We start from the raw sequence: 12,469 nt of genomic DNA on the forward strand, positions 1-12,469 counted from the left end.
TATAGTTTTTCAAATATCCAAAATGTGTTATGCCTATGCTTGCTTTATGATCAATTGATTGATGATGTATTATCAGTCGACTAGTCGATTGTTATATAACACTCGAGCTCATCGATTGATTCTTAAATTTATTGTGCCCAATTTGTGATCAATAGTTGATTGTCATAATTTACCAGTTGACTACTAGGACCATTACACATCTCTTAAAGTATTTCAAAGTTATGTCAATTTTTAAAACTGCAATTCTCTATCTAGGCTATAAAATCTATGTCTAAGGGTACAATTGCACTTGGGATGATATAAAAAAGGTAATGAATTTGATTTGAAGTATTTCTGAGATATCTAAGGCAATGAATTTTATGGCATAGAAATATCAAAATTACTTCAAACTAAGATTATTATATTTCTGGGAGCTTCTTTGAGTGTAATCATGCCTTTAGATCTAAAATCCACAGTCTAGATTGAGAGATGTGAATTTTTAAAATATTTACAATCTTAAAATAATTTGATACAAGTTTATTAAAGGTCTAGACATGTCATACTTACTCACCAATATCATCAAATTGTTTTTAGGACTCCTTTGATTGAGATGATATTAAGATTTTAAAATTTTGAACATTGTGGGGCCATCAATAAATTTTGATCAAAACTTATTGATAATCTTAGGAGCCTCAAAATCACTTTAAATCAAGATAATTAGATTCCTGAGAGCCTTTTGAGTGTAACCATGCTCTCAGATTTGGATTCTATCGTCAAGATTGAGAGATTCAAAATTTTAAAATCTTTACAACTTTAAGATAATTTGACACAAACTTATTAGCAGACTTAAGTATGTTATACTTACTCACCAACACTACTAGAGTGTTTTTAGGACTCCCTTGGTTTAGACCTTATCATGATTTTAAAATTTTGAATGCTATAGAGTTATCAACGAGTTTTGACTAAAAACTCGATGATGACCTTAAGAACCATAGAATTATTTCAAACCAAAACCATTATACTCTTAGAAGATTTTTGAGTATAATTATATCCTTAGACTTGAATTGCATAGCTTAGATTGAGAGCCGTGAGTTTTTAAAAATTTTACAACCTTAAGATAATTTTGGCTTAATCTGGACTCTCAATCTAAGTTGTGAAATCTAAGTATGAGGGTATGATTATACTTAGTAGGCTCCTAGGAGTCTTGGTTTGAAGTAATTCTAAGGTTCCTAAGGCCATCGAGTTTTTGTCAAAACTTGTTGATGACCTTGTTGGGATACAATCAAAGTCTCATATTGAAAATACATGGAAAAGATCACGACTTTATAAGATAAAAGATATCTCTATTGGTATGAGCCCTTTTGGGTAGAGCTCAAAAATAAAACCATGAGGGCTTAGGTTCAAAGTGGACAATATCATACCATTGTGGAGATATATTGCTTACATTGGTGACATAGAGGCAAGAAGGTCTGGTGGGTCAAGAGATCAGATGTCAAGTTGACCTCGATTAGTATATGGTGGTCCTTCGTCTGAGGGGATGATTGTTAAGATACGATCAAAGTCCACATTGAAAATATATGAAAAATATTATGAGTTTATAAGATGGAAGATGTCTTCATTGGTATAGGACCTTTTGGGTAGAGCCCAAAAATAAAATCATGAGGGCTTAGGTCCAAAGTAGACAATATTATACCATCGTGGAAATATGTTGATTCCATTGGTACTAACATGCCCTATAATGTTTAGACTTTTAACGAGATTGTGTCAAATTATCTTAAGGTTGTGAACATTTTAAACTCATATATCTTAATCTAAGTTGTGGAATTTAGATTTGAGAGCATGATTATACTCAGGAGGCTCTTAGGAGTGTAATGGTCTTAGTTTGAAGCGATTTTGAAATTCTTAAGGCCATCAGCAAGGCTTGGTCAAAACTCATTGATGATCTTACAATATTTAAAATTTTAAAATTTTAACATTGTTTGAACTAGGGAAGTCCTATAAACCCTTATTAGTGTTTGTAAATAAGTATGACAAACCTAGGCCCTTTAATGAGTTTGTGCCAAATTATTTTAAAATTGTGAAGATTTCGAAAATCCACATCTTTCAATATATGTTGTGGAATCCTGATTGAGAGCATACTTACACTCAGAATGTTCTCAGGAGTTCAATGGTCTTGGTTTCAAGTGATTCTGAGATTACTAAGGTCATCAGTAAGTTTTGATCAAAATTTGCTTATGACCCTAAATGTTCATAATTTCAAAATCTTGATATGGTTTGAACCAAGAGAGTTTTAAGAACCATTTGGTGATGTTGATGAGTAGTATGATAGGTTTATGCATTTTAATGAGTTTACATAATTGTAAAGATTTCAAAATCCACATATCTTAATTCAAGCTTGAGGGCATGGTTATAGAAGCTTTGAGGACACTTCAAAAATATTTCAAAGAAAGGTCATTGCATTCCTTACATCATCCTGAATGTAATCATACCTATAGATATAAATTTCATAGTCTAGATAAATAGCTGTGAGTTTTTAAAATTGACATAATTTTGAGATACTTTGAGAGTTGTATAATGGTTTTAACAATCGATTGATGATCACAAATCAAACATAGTAAATTTAGTAATTGACCGATGAACTCGACTGTTATATAGCAATCGATTAATAACCATTATCAATCGACTACTCATAAAGCAAGGGTATAATTAGAAATGACAACATGATTTGATAAATATGAAAGTGGAGTATGCATTTCGGGCATTATGGAAAATTGCATATGTGATTCTGTAAATTATTGAAATTCATTTAATGGATACAAAGACAACCTTGTTTTAGCAATATATCTATTGCAAGTGAATGTTTACAAAACCTATTGAGTTACCCATGGTTAATAGACATCGATACCAAAAACGCCATTTGAAAATAATAACAAATGACAACTCCTTTTTTTTTTTCAAGTCCCTGTCATAATATTAATTCACATTGAGGCTACAAAATATTATAAGATGGTTGAATAAGAAACTATGTCAAAGTTTCAACTCTATCGATCTTCACATGCAACTACGTTTTGTTCAAATCATGTATGTTATATATTACAATTTAATGTCATTATTTTACATTTTATATTTTTGTAAGCATTGTTGATTCACCTAGGCAATTTTACCCAAAAAAAAAGAGTATTATTATTTGTTATCTTTTTTCTTATGTAAAAAAGATAGAATCTATTATCCAACGATCTTACATGATCGGTCCCACGAGGAGGTAAATTAAGAAATTATAATTGGTCACGACGGAGGAGGATATTATTCGACTTCGTCGAGATTCGAACTTTTATCTTCTTCTACAGGTCTATTCTATCGTAACCAACTCAACTATGTTCCGAAGACTATTATTAATTATCCTGAACCATTTTAATGTGGGTTCGAAAAAGGATAAGAAGAAGCTATTTCTTCTATTTAAATCTATAATTTTTAAGTCCGTCAAATTCTTTTTCTTTATAATATATTCATAAAATAAAAATAATAAAAATAAATAAATAAAAAGTAGTATTATTTGTTGTCCCGGACCACCCCTATGGCTGTCCAATGGCCCAAGGCCAAAGCCTACCATGTGGCAATAATCCACCGCCCCAAAATATGCCATAAAAAGAATACACGAAAGTCCATTGGCCGTTATCGCCGTCTCCCTTCTCCTCCACCGCGAAACAGAGCCACAGAGAGAGAGAGGCGAGGAATCGAAGCACAAGCACAACGTCGTCGTTCTTCTTCCTCCTCCGATTTTGACATCGTTCATGTCGAACTCCGTCTCCAAGAGACCCCTTCTCAAGCCCCTCTTCCTCCTCCTCCTCTTCCTCTCCTCCTTCCTTCTCCTCCGCCTCTTCCTCTCCTCCAACGCCAAGGCCAAGGCCAAGGCCAAGGCCGCCGCCTCTGTTTTCACCTCGTCTGTTTCTGAAGCGGCGCCTCCTCCTCCTCTGATTCGCATCCGGCGCACCTTCCGCTCCTACGACGACTACGTCAAGCTGCAGCTGAACAAGACGCTGGACTCCCGCCTCCGCCGCGTGTGGGCGACCCGGGACTGGGACCGCAAGGTCCGCGTCTTCACCCGCTTCTTCGCCGACCTCGCTGCCGAAGGCCTGCTCTCCAACTCCTCCGCGGCGCTCTGCATCGGCGCGCGCCTCGGCCAGGAGGTCGCCGCCCTGCGCGGCCTCGGCGTCTCTGGCGCCGTCGGCATGGACCTCGCTCCGGCGCCGCCGCTCGTCGTGCGCGGCGACTTCCACCGCCAGCCCTTCCCCGACGCCTCCTTCGACTTCGAGTTCTCCAACGTCTTCGACCACGCGCTCTACCCCGACCGCTTCGCCGCCGAGGTCGAGCGCACCCTGCGCCCCGGCGGCTTCGCCGTGCTCCACGTCGCCGCGCACCGCCGCGGCGACAAGTACTCCGCCAACGACCTCCTCGGCGGCGTCGACGGCCTCCTCACCCTCTTCCACCACTCCCGCCTCGTCCGCTCCCGCAAGGTCGACGCCTTCGGCCTCGACACCGAGGTCGTCATCCAAAAGCTCAAGCACTAATAATCAATCTCCAATCCAATTCATTCATTCATTCATTTTCTTCCCATTCCAATTCCAATCAGAGAGACCGGGTTCCTCCTCTCTTTTATCATAATTCTGTCGATACGAAGGATCAAAAAACCATTCTCGCCAATCAATTTCTGCTGGCTCATCTTTGCATGTCTGCGCGTGAACATTCCCCTTTTCTCACAACTTTTTGCTGCTTTTTTTTTTTGTTTCTCTGAAAATCGGTTGGGTTCCAGAATAATTAGACATGCAAAGTAAAGCGGCAATCATGGAAGCAGAGATGAGTGGAGTTCGTCTTTAAATCCCAATTAATTAGTTAGCGGCCGGCCAAGGGGCAGGAAGAAGAAAACAAAGCAGCAGCTGTACATGGATAGATTTTGCTCGTGAGTTGTGGCCAACTCTGCGGATGGACTCGTTCGCGGCTTAATTTGCGTGTTCGTTGGGGCGTCACTTTCTTTTCTGTATGGACGCTTGAGCTACTCCGAATTCGGTATTCTTATTATTCCTGTTATATATATATTGAACTGGGTTTTCTTTTTCTTTTTTCCCTTTTTGTTTTAAAGTGTTGGGATTTGGAGTTTTTGACGCATGGTAGTGGAGTGAGAACATTGTCGATGCATGAGATGGGGAACGCGTTTTCAGACGGTGGTTCTCTTTATCATAGTGGATGTAATGTCAAGATCACTAACTAACTAAATTATTTTTTAATATTTTATTTTTAAAATACAAATAAAATTAAAACATTATTTATGATGATCTTAATATTTATCTCCTAATGAACCTCATACACCCATGATGCCTTTTAATTCATTGAACTCAATTTGTAGATGGTCCTATGCATCTAATTAGTTCTTTGGAAGATGCGTGTTTGTTTCGAAGTTTTGATAATTCAAATGGCGAAGTCAAGCAATACCCTTCTGCGTCATGACCAACTGTAATTTTTCAATTCAAATGACGGATTCCATATTTTTACAGAAGATAATTCAAATGATGCTTCTCGTTTAGAACGTAACTAATATATTTACTTTAGATTAGACGCTAAATTAAAATTTAGCTCATTAATCATTTTTGAAGATGTATATATATATATATATATATATATGAGTCTCTACCTTGGCTCATATTGTAGCTGTAACGGAACCACAACCTTCCTTGATGAGTGGAACGTAACTCAAGTGAGCCAATGGGAAAGTTAAAAAGCTCGCCCTTTAATAAATATAAAATAATATTTTATCGAACTATGTACTTGTGTATTATCTAAAATATATATTCTATTTTTAAATTGACTAAGTCACATATCTCTTTTCGATAATATATACCTCTCTTCTTTTTTCAGTATTCATCCAGATAAAAAAAATTCAAAGCACTTTATTTTTCTGCTAAAAAAAATCTAATCTCTCAATCCTCCTCCTCCATCATCCGCCTCACCTCCGCCTCCGCCTTCGCCAGCGGCACAAAGAGACACAGCAAGTCGACGACAGTTTGAGATAAGGCTAGAGCTTTACATCGATTCTTGATGGGCTCTGAGAATTAGTAGTGTTTCTGATCGAGATTTAGAAGAAAGCGAATGATATGGAAGGTGTAACGAGCTACGTCACTGTAGATTTACCTGTTGTAGCGTGCCTCGACTCCGGCTCCGGCAGCAGCGGCTCCACCAGCAGCGATAGCTTCTGTCGGAAGAGTAATCACGAACGGAAAACCCTTCTTCGTTCCACAAACCAAATCCTCAGCCGATGTTCTTTCCTTATCTCCGGCACAGCACCTCTCCGGTAGCGTCACCTCTCTGGAACGGATCCACTTCTCCTTTGCTTCGACTTGGACGCCACAAGCACACAGCCACTGGTTTCCTCTTCCACACTCTCCTGCAGAGCCTTCCTCTCCCTTTTATAGGGAGAGGCTGCGATCATCAGAGTGTACGTACGCAGTGGGAGCGTGGAGTGGTGGGCGTGGTGGACGCAGCGAAGGTGTGGGCGAGCGGTTACCCAAACCGCTGGTGGTTACTGAAACCACTCGCCACTCGTCCGCTAACATCTCCCACTCGTCCAAGTGAAGCCACAAAGGCAACTGGTCACTAAGACCATTAAGAGGTGTCTAGTCACATAGACTAAATATAACCGAAATGTACAGTCACATAGACTGTAAGAACAAAGAGATCATCAGTCATATAGACTGAAAGAACAACCAATTCATACATAGGAAAATGGTTCGTGCAACAGCAAGCACATTGAGCATTCATTGCTAAGAAAGTTGTTACACCTTACATAGCTGCTCATAGAGCGATTAATGCTAAGAAAGTTGTTACACCTTACTTAGCCGCTCTAAATAGTACATAACTATTCTTTGAATGACACATAGTCATTTGTCCGATGGTACACAATCAACATCCAGGTGGCACACAGCCGTTCTCCAGTGGTACAAAACCATTTACCTGGACACATCATGTCTTGCTATTTACCCAGATTAAATAACATTTATTCACATTAATATAAACATCTCTAACCCCTCAGTTTGACAATCTTGTCAAGAGCATGTTCCATATCCATAATATTCACATTCATTTCCATACATAACAGAAATGGGTCGACCAGTGAATATTCTCAAATAAATGTGAATTTATTTAATCTTCCTTTTTAGCTAGAATCTATTCATTCTAATCAGTCGCTTTCCTAGTCATGCTCCATAGACCGAATCATCCATAGTCATAGGTCTACATGCTAAAGTAGCAAACCCTGATTAAAATTTCAAGTAGACAGCTAAATAGTCACTTAAGGTAAATGCTGAGATCAACATATAATCTCATAGGGCTCACATAGTAGAGAAGCAGGGATCCATCCTCCTACTACCCTGATTGTCACATTAGCACATGTGGAATGAATCACATGCTACGATGTTATTCTCTTTACTAAAAAGAGTGCATGTTTTCCTCAAATTAACATCGTACAGATTTCGATCTAGACATTCCCAATGCTGAATCCATAATTTAACACATAAATTCTAATCTGGCTTCATAACAGATATAATAAATGGTGGGTTCATTTACTTCATACTGCTTCTTGCACAGCAGCTGAACATGCCACATATTCAGTTTCCCGGCAAGAGCCAATATTAGAGTTATACCTGTTGTTGCGTGCCTCTTGCCGGCTCCGGCGCTTGAGGTTGCTGCTTCTGTCAGAGTAACAATCACCGGGAAAGGGAAAGCTCCTTCGCTTTCACAAACCAAATCCTCGATTTGGAGTTCTCTAGTCTAGTGATTAATTTCACGATCTCTGTGATTCGATATCTTTTATTACTTGACAACAATCGTACTCTTGCGAGAGCCTATCAAGTTTTTGGCGCCGTTGCCAAGGACTGTGCACTATTTTTCATTAGACTTTTCCATTTAGAGTCTTTCCACCACATTCTTTCTTTCACTCATTCACTTTTATTCCTTTACTTCTTTTCTAGAAGCATAATAACATTTTCTTTTGGTGTGCATGTGTAGGTCTAAACAAGCGGAGTTTCCTTTCGATCCAGAAATCGAAAGAACCTTGCGAAGGAGGCTTCAATTTCAGAAGTTGGACACGCAAGAACATACACCAGAAATGATGGTTAACAAACCTTTGAAAGACTATACAGCATCCTATGCGAGAGGAGTGTCATCCAGCCTCGCCCATCCAACCATAGAAGCAAATAATGTCAAGATCAAGCCTACATTTATCTCCATGATCCAGTAGAATCAATTTGGGGGCGGACCAAATAAGGATCTCAATCTACATTTGAAAATTTTTTCAGATAATTGTAGCACAATGAGAATTAACGGGGTTGGTTTAGACACAGTCACACTCATGCTATTCAAATTCTCACTCAGAGATAGGGCAGGATCTTGGCTTGCCTCTCTTCCACCGAACAACTTCACTACTTGGGAACAATACAAATAAGTTTTTCTCAACAAATTCTCTCCTCCAAGTAAGACAGCTCACATGCGCAACATGATTTCAAGCTTCACGCAATTGGATGGTGAATCTTTATTTGAAGCTTGGGACCGATTCAAAGGGATGTTGAGACAGTGCCCACACCACGGATTGAAAAAATGGCTCGTCCTTCACACATTCTACAATGGAATCAACTATCAAACGAAAGTATATTGGGATTCTGCTGCAGGAGGTGCCTTAATGAACAAGATCTTGGAGGAAGCCGAAGACATAATTGAGAGTGTGGCTCTCAACCATCACCAATGGGCTACCGAGAGAGGTAATCATACAAAAACTCCTGAAAAGTACGAGGTGGACACTCTTACTCTGTTAACGGCACAGATGGATGCCCTCAACAAGAGATTTGATAATATGAATGTCAACAAGGTTAATGCGGTATCCATACCATGTGAACTTTGTGGAGATTCAAGCCAAACAAAAGAGATGTGCCAAGTGTGATTATTTCAAGCGCAGGTCGCTCAATTTGAACAATGTGATGCCATTGGTACATTCAATCAAAGAAACAACCAATACTCAAATACATATAATCCAGGTTGGAGGAATCACCCAAACTTCTCTTATCGCAACAACCAAGGGTCGTCCTATCAATCTGCGACGAAGCAAAATGAAGAGATGTCAGACACCCAGAAAATTCTGAAGATGTTGGAGGAGCAGAGGGCATAGAGATGACAAATGTTCACTCAACTTCAAGGTGATATGGTAAAGATAAATGAAAAATTAGATGACCATGATAAGAGGTTGAAGATGCAAGAAACGCAAATGACACAGCTCAGTTCTTCTCTTTCATCAAGGCAAGTGGTGCACTTCCAGGAAAGCCGGATTTCAATCCTATGGAGCACTGTAAGGCTATTGAGCTGAGGAGCGGACGGATCTTGAAGGGCAAGGAGCCTCAAGGGACTACTCCTTTGGAGGATATTTCATGCACGACAACCGCCGAACAACCTCTTTCCTCTATGTCGATTAATGAAGACAAATTAAAAGAAGTTGAGACCGCTACACCGCTGAGAAACCAACAAAGAAGACTTTAGTACGCAACATACATTTTCCATAGAGGCTCATGTACAAACAAAAAGATGCTGAGTTCGAGAAGTTATACAACTTAGTTAAAGACATCACTTTGGACATTCCCCTTCTCGATGCTCTTGTCAAGATGCCTCAGTTCGCCAAATTTATCAAGGGGCTAATGTCAACCAAAAAGATAACAGAGGCCAAGCATACTGTAGCTCTAACGAAGGAAGTCAGCGCAATAATTCTTAACAATAAACTTCCTCCCAAACTCAAAGATCCAGGAAGCTTTACCATCCCGTGCAAAATTGATATGATGACTATTGGTAGGGCATTCTGTGACTTAGGAGCAAGCGTCAGTATAATCTCCTATACGACAAGTGTGAAATGTGGACATACGGATCTCAAACTCACCACCATGGTCATCCAACTAGTAGATCATTCTTGTAGATATCCGATGGGTATAGTGGAGGATGTGCCGGTAGAAGTTGGAGAATTCACTGTTCTTATTGACTTTCATTGTACTTGACATGGAAGAGGATCCGACAATTTCAATTATTTTGGGGAGGTCGTTCTTAACCACTACAGGGGTAAAAATTGACGTGAAGAATCACAAGCTGTCCTTGGAAGTGGGAAACAAGAAAGTAGATTTTAACCTCTCATTGGATTCAAATGCTTATCTTCCGGAGAAGGAACGTTGCTACAAGTTGGATGATGTCCAGTCGAAAAAGAAGTGGTTGTATCAATCCTTTTCTTTGCCAATGGAAGAACTCGTACCGACCGGGGTAACAAGGAAGCTTTTTTGAAAAGAAACAAAAATATAAAGTGTCGGCCAGGGCTCGATTACGGGACTTCAACCAATAGGTTCTGTTCACGTGTGCAAAAAGGGGTCGAGCTAAAGACCTTAAACAAGTGCTTCTTGGGAGGCAACCCAAGGGTTTTTTTGTTTTTTTTTTTTATTTTTTGTTTGTTTTGCAAGTTAGTGATAAACTTTTCTATTCTTTGCAGGGAAATTCTGGAACGCACTTCAAATAAGGCTAGGTCGTGTCTACCTAGGCACGACCGTGTCTCCTCCACAGAACAGCACCCGGATGTGACCGTGCCATCAGGCACGACCGTGTCTCTTCCTGCGCAAAGTTACTTTTTGAGGTCGTGTCATGAGACATGGTCGTGTCTCCTAAACAGAATGCCAACTTCTTGCACAGGCCGTGTCTCCCAGACACGTCCGTGTTCCCTTTACAGAGCCGCAACTTCTTGAGGTCGTGCGACTTGGGCACGGTCGTGCCTCTTCCACAGATCCATGCCTTCAATGAGTCGTGCCACATAGGCACGGGCGTGTCTCACCCATAGAAAGCCGCATTTTGCAAGTCGTGCCTCTAGGCACGACCGTGCCTAGGCACGACCGTGCCTCATTTGTAATAAAATGACACACGACCGTGCATCCCTAAAACACGCCCGTGCGCCCCAAATCCCCCCAACTACTATTCAACTTCTCTTTCCAAATCTCACTTTCAATCACTCCCAAATCTGCTCATCCTTCATCCTTCACTTCTTCTTTGCTTCTTCTTCATCTCTTCACCAAAATCCACTCGCAAACCTGGGGACTGACACAACAAACCATATCCTGAATCAAGCGGGTATAAGACGGTGAAAGGAACGAGACACGTTTATTAAAGCTGCTGAAAGTTTTAGAAATCATTCTGAAATCAATCGTTGATTTTCTGATCAATTGGGGATCATGATGTACTAACTAGGTGTCACTCATGATAGTTCCGCAATTAATGGTCAATTACAGATGACCAATATAACTGAGAACCTATTCGGTCACACGAATAAGGAATTTTCTGAAAGACTTAAAATGAGTTTGAGAATTAGATTCTTAGATCGAGAGAATGTTTGTTTGGTTGGATTAAACGACAAGAAAAATTATTTTGGTTCAAATCAGAGAAAGCTTGGTTGTTGAATCAAATGAATCGATGTTGAACCAAATTGAACCAACTTGATTTGGTTCATAATGAAAACTATTTTGGCAAAATAAAAGGGATGAGAAGATTTGTCTTGAGAAGACGAATCAAATAAAACTTATTTGGGTCACATCGGAGATTATTTGGTCATTGAACCAAGCAAACCAAACATGAACCAGTCTGCTACAGTAGCCAGACCCAAACCCAAACCCGGTTCAATGTTAAGCCCGATTTTCTTGCTTTCTTCTCCCGGCCCGGTCCATGTGAGCACGCAATTTCCTGATTGCGATTTCTTCTCGCACAACGCCCGCATCCGACGGAATGGACAGAAGTTAGCCCCGAGGTTTCAGTTTCCTCCCCACCTTCTTGGCGCTGACCGCGGGTATAAGAAGGGAGGAGGGCTAAGGCAATCAATCAAGCAAAGCGAGAAAAGAAAAACCCTAGTTTTCTAAGCCCTCCCTTTTTCCCTATATTCATCACCGCCACTGTGACCACCAGGGCTTGTACGCACTCTGCCGACCATCGGAGGAACCGACTACCAGAGAAGAAGCCAAGAACAGGTAGTTTCTCACTATCCCTCTTCTCCCATTAATGCTCGAGCTCCACCATCGTTGCCTCGGCCAAGTTCCCACCGCCGCCGTCGTTGGACCTCTGTTTTGCCACCGACAGGCTAGGGTTCCAGTGAGGGTCGAGGTGCTACCACTTTGGAGTCCTCATTCCTCCCACTACTGCCACCGAATCGTTCACTGGAGAAGTTTTCACGGTGTTCTTCGTTGGATGAAGGAGTCACAGTTTTCTGAGATCGCGGAAAGTCCTTAGGGTTTTTGCCGTGTGCCTACGATGTTTTTATGTTTCAGAAATATTTCTAATCATTTTTTTGGTTTCTGTATTGTCAAAATTTTGATTCCCGGTGATAGAAAGAAAGTTCCAGAAACGATCGCGACGTGTGTTGTTGTGTGTTTTCGATATTAGGGTT

At 40.4% G+C, this 12,469-nt stretch overlaps 2 protein-coding genes and 1 non-coding gene across 3 annotated transcripts; 2 read left to right on the forward strand and 1 right to left on the reverse strand.

Moving 5' to 3' along the window:
* Positions 1 to 3,542: 3,542 nt before the first annotated feature.
* On the forward strand, positions 3,543 to 5,232 carry LOC141822049 (uncharacterized). The gene has a single exon (XM_074709467.1). The coding sequence runs from the start codon at positions 3,771 to 3,773 to the stop codon at positions 4,545 to 4,547; it is 777 nt and encodes a 258-aa protein (XP_074565568.1). The 5' UTR covers positions 3,543 to 3,770; the 3' UTR covers positions 4,548 to 5,232.
* A 3,280-nt stretch (positions 5,233 to 8,512) lies between these two features.
* On the reverse strand, positions 8,513 to 8,616 carry LOC141822546 (small nucleolar RNA R71). Its single transcript, XR_012601281.1, has one exon. It is a non-coding gene; the product is annotated as a small nucleolar RNA R71 (small nucleolar RNA).
* Positions 8,617 to 9,581: 965 nt separating this feature from the next.
* LOC141821703 (uncharacterized) lies at positions 9,582 to 10,058 on the forward strand. Its single transcript, XM_074709058.1, has one exon. It carries the CDS (start codon positions 9,582 to 9,584, stop codon positions 10,056 to 10,058), a length of 477 nt encoding a protein of 158 aa, XP_074565159.1.
* The last annotated feature ends 2,411 nt before the right edge of the window (positions 10,059 to 12,469 follow it).

This window comes from Curcuma longa, chromosome 2, assembly GCF_044706935.1.
Source record: "Curcuma longa cultivar G26 ecotype Majalengka, Jawa Barat chromosome 2, ITB_CL_G26_1.1, whole genome shotgun sequence".
Taxonomy (NCBI): domain Eukaryota; kingdom Viridiplantae; phylum Streptophyta; class Magnoliopsida; order Zingiberales; family Zingiberaceae; genus Curcuma; species Curcuma longa.

Coding starts and splice junctions, on each gene's coding strand:
- LOC141821703 (XM_074709058.1), top strand. CDS start 9,582: ATGTACAAACAAAAAGATGCTGAGTTCGAGAAGTTATACAACTTAGTT.
- LOC141822049 (XM_074709467.1), top strand. CDS start 3,771: ATGTCGAACTCCGTCTCCAAGAGACCCCTTCTCAAGCCCCTCTTCCTC.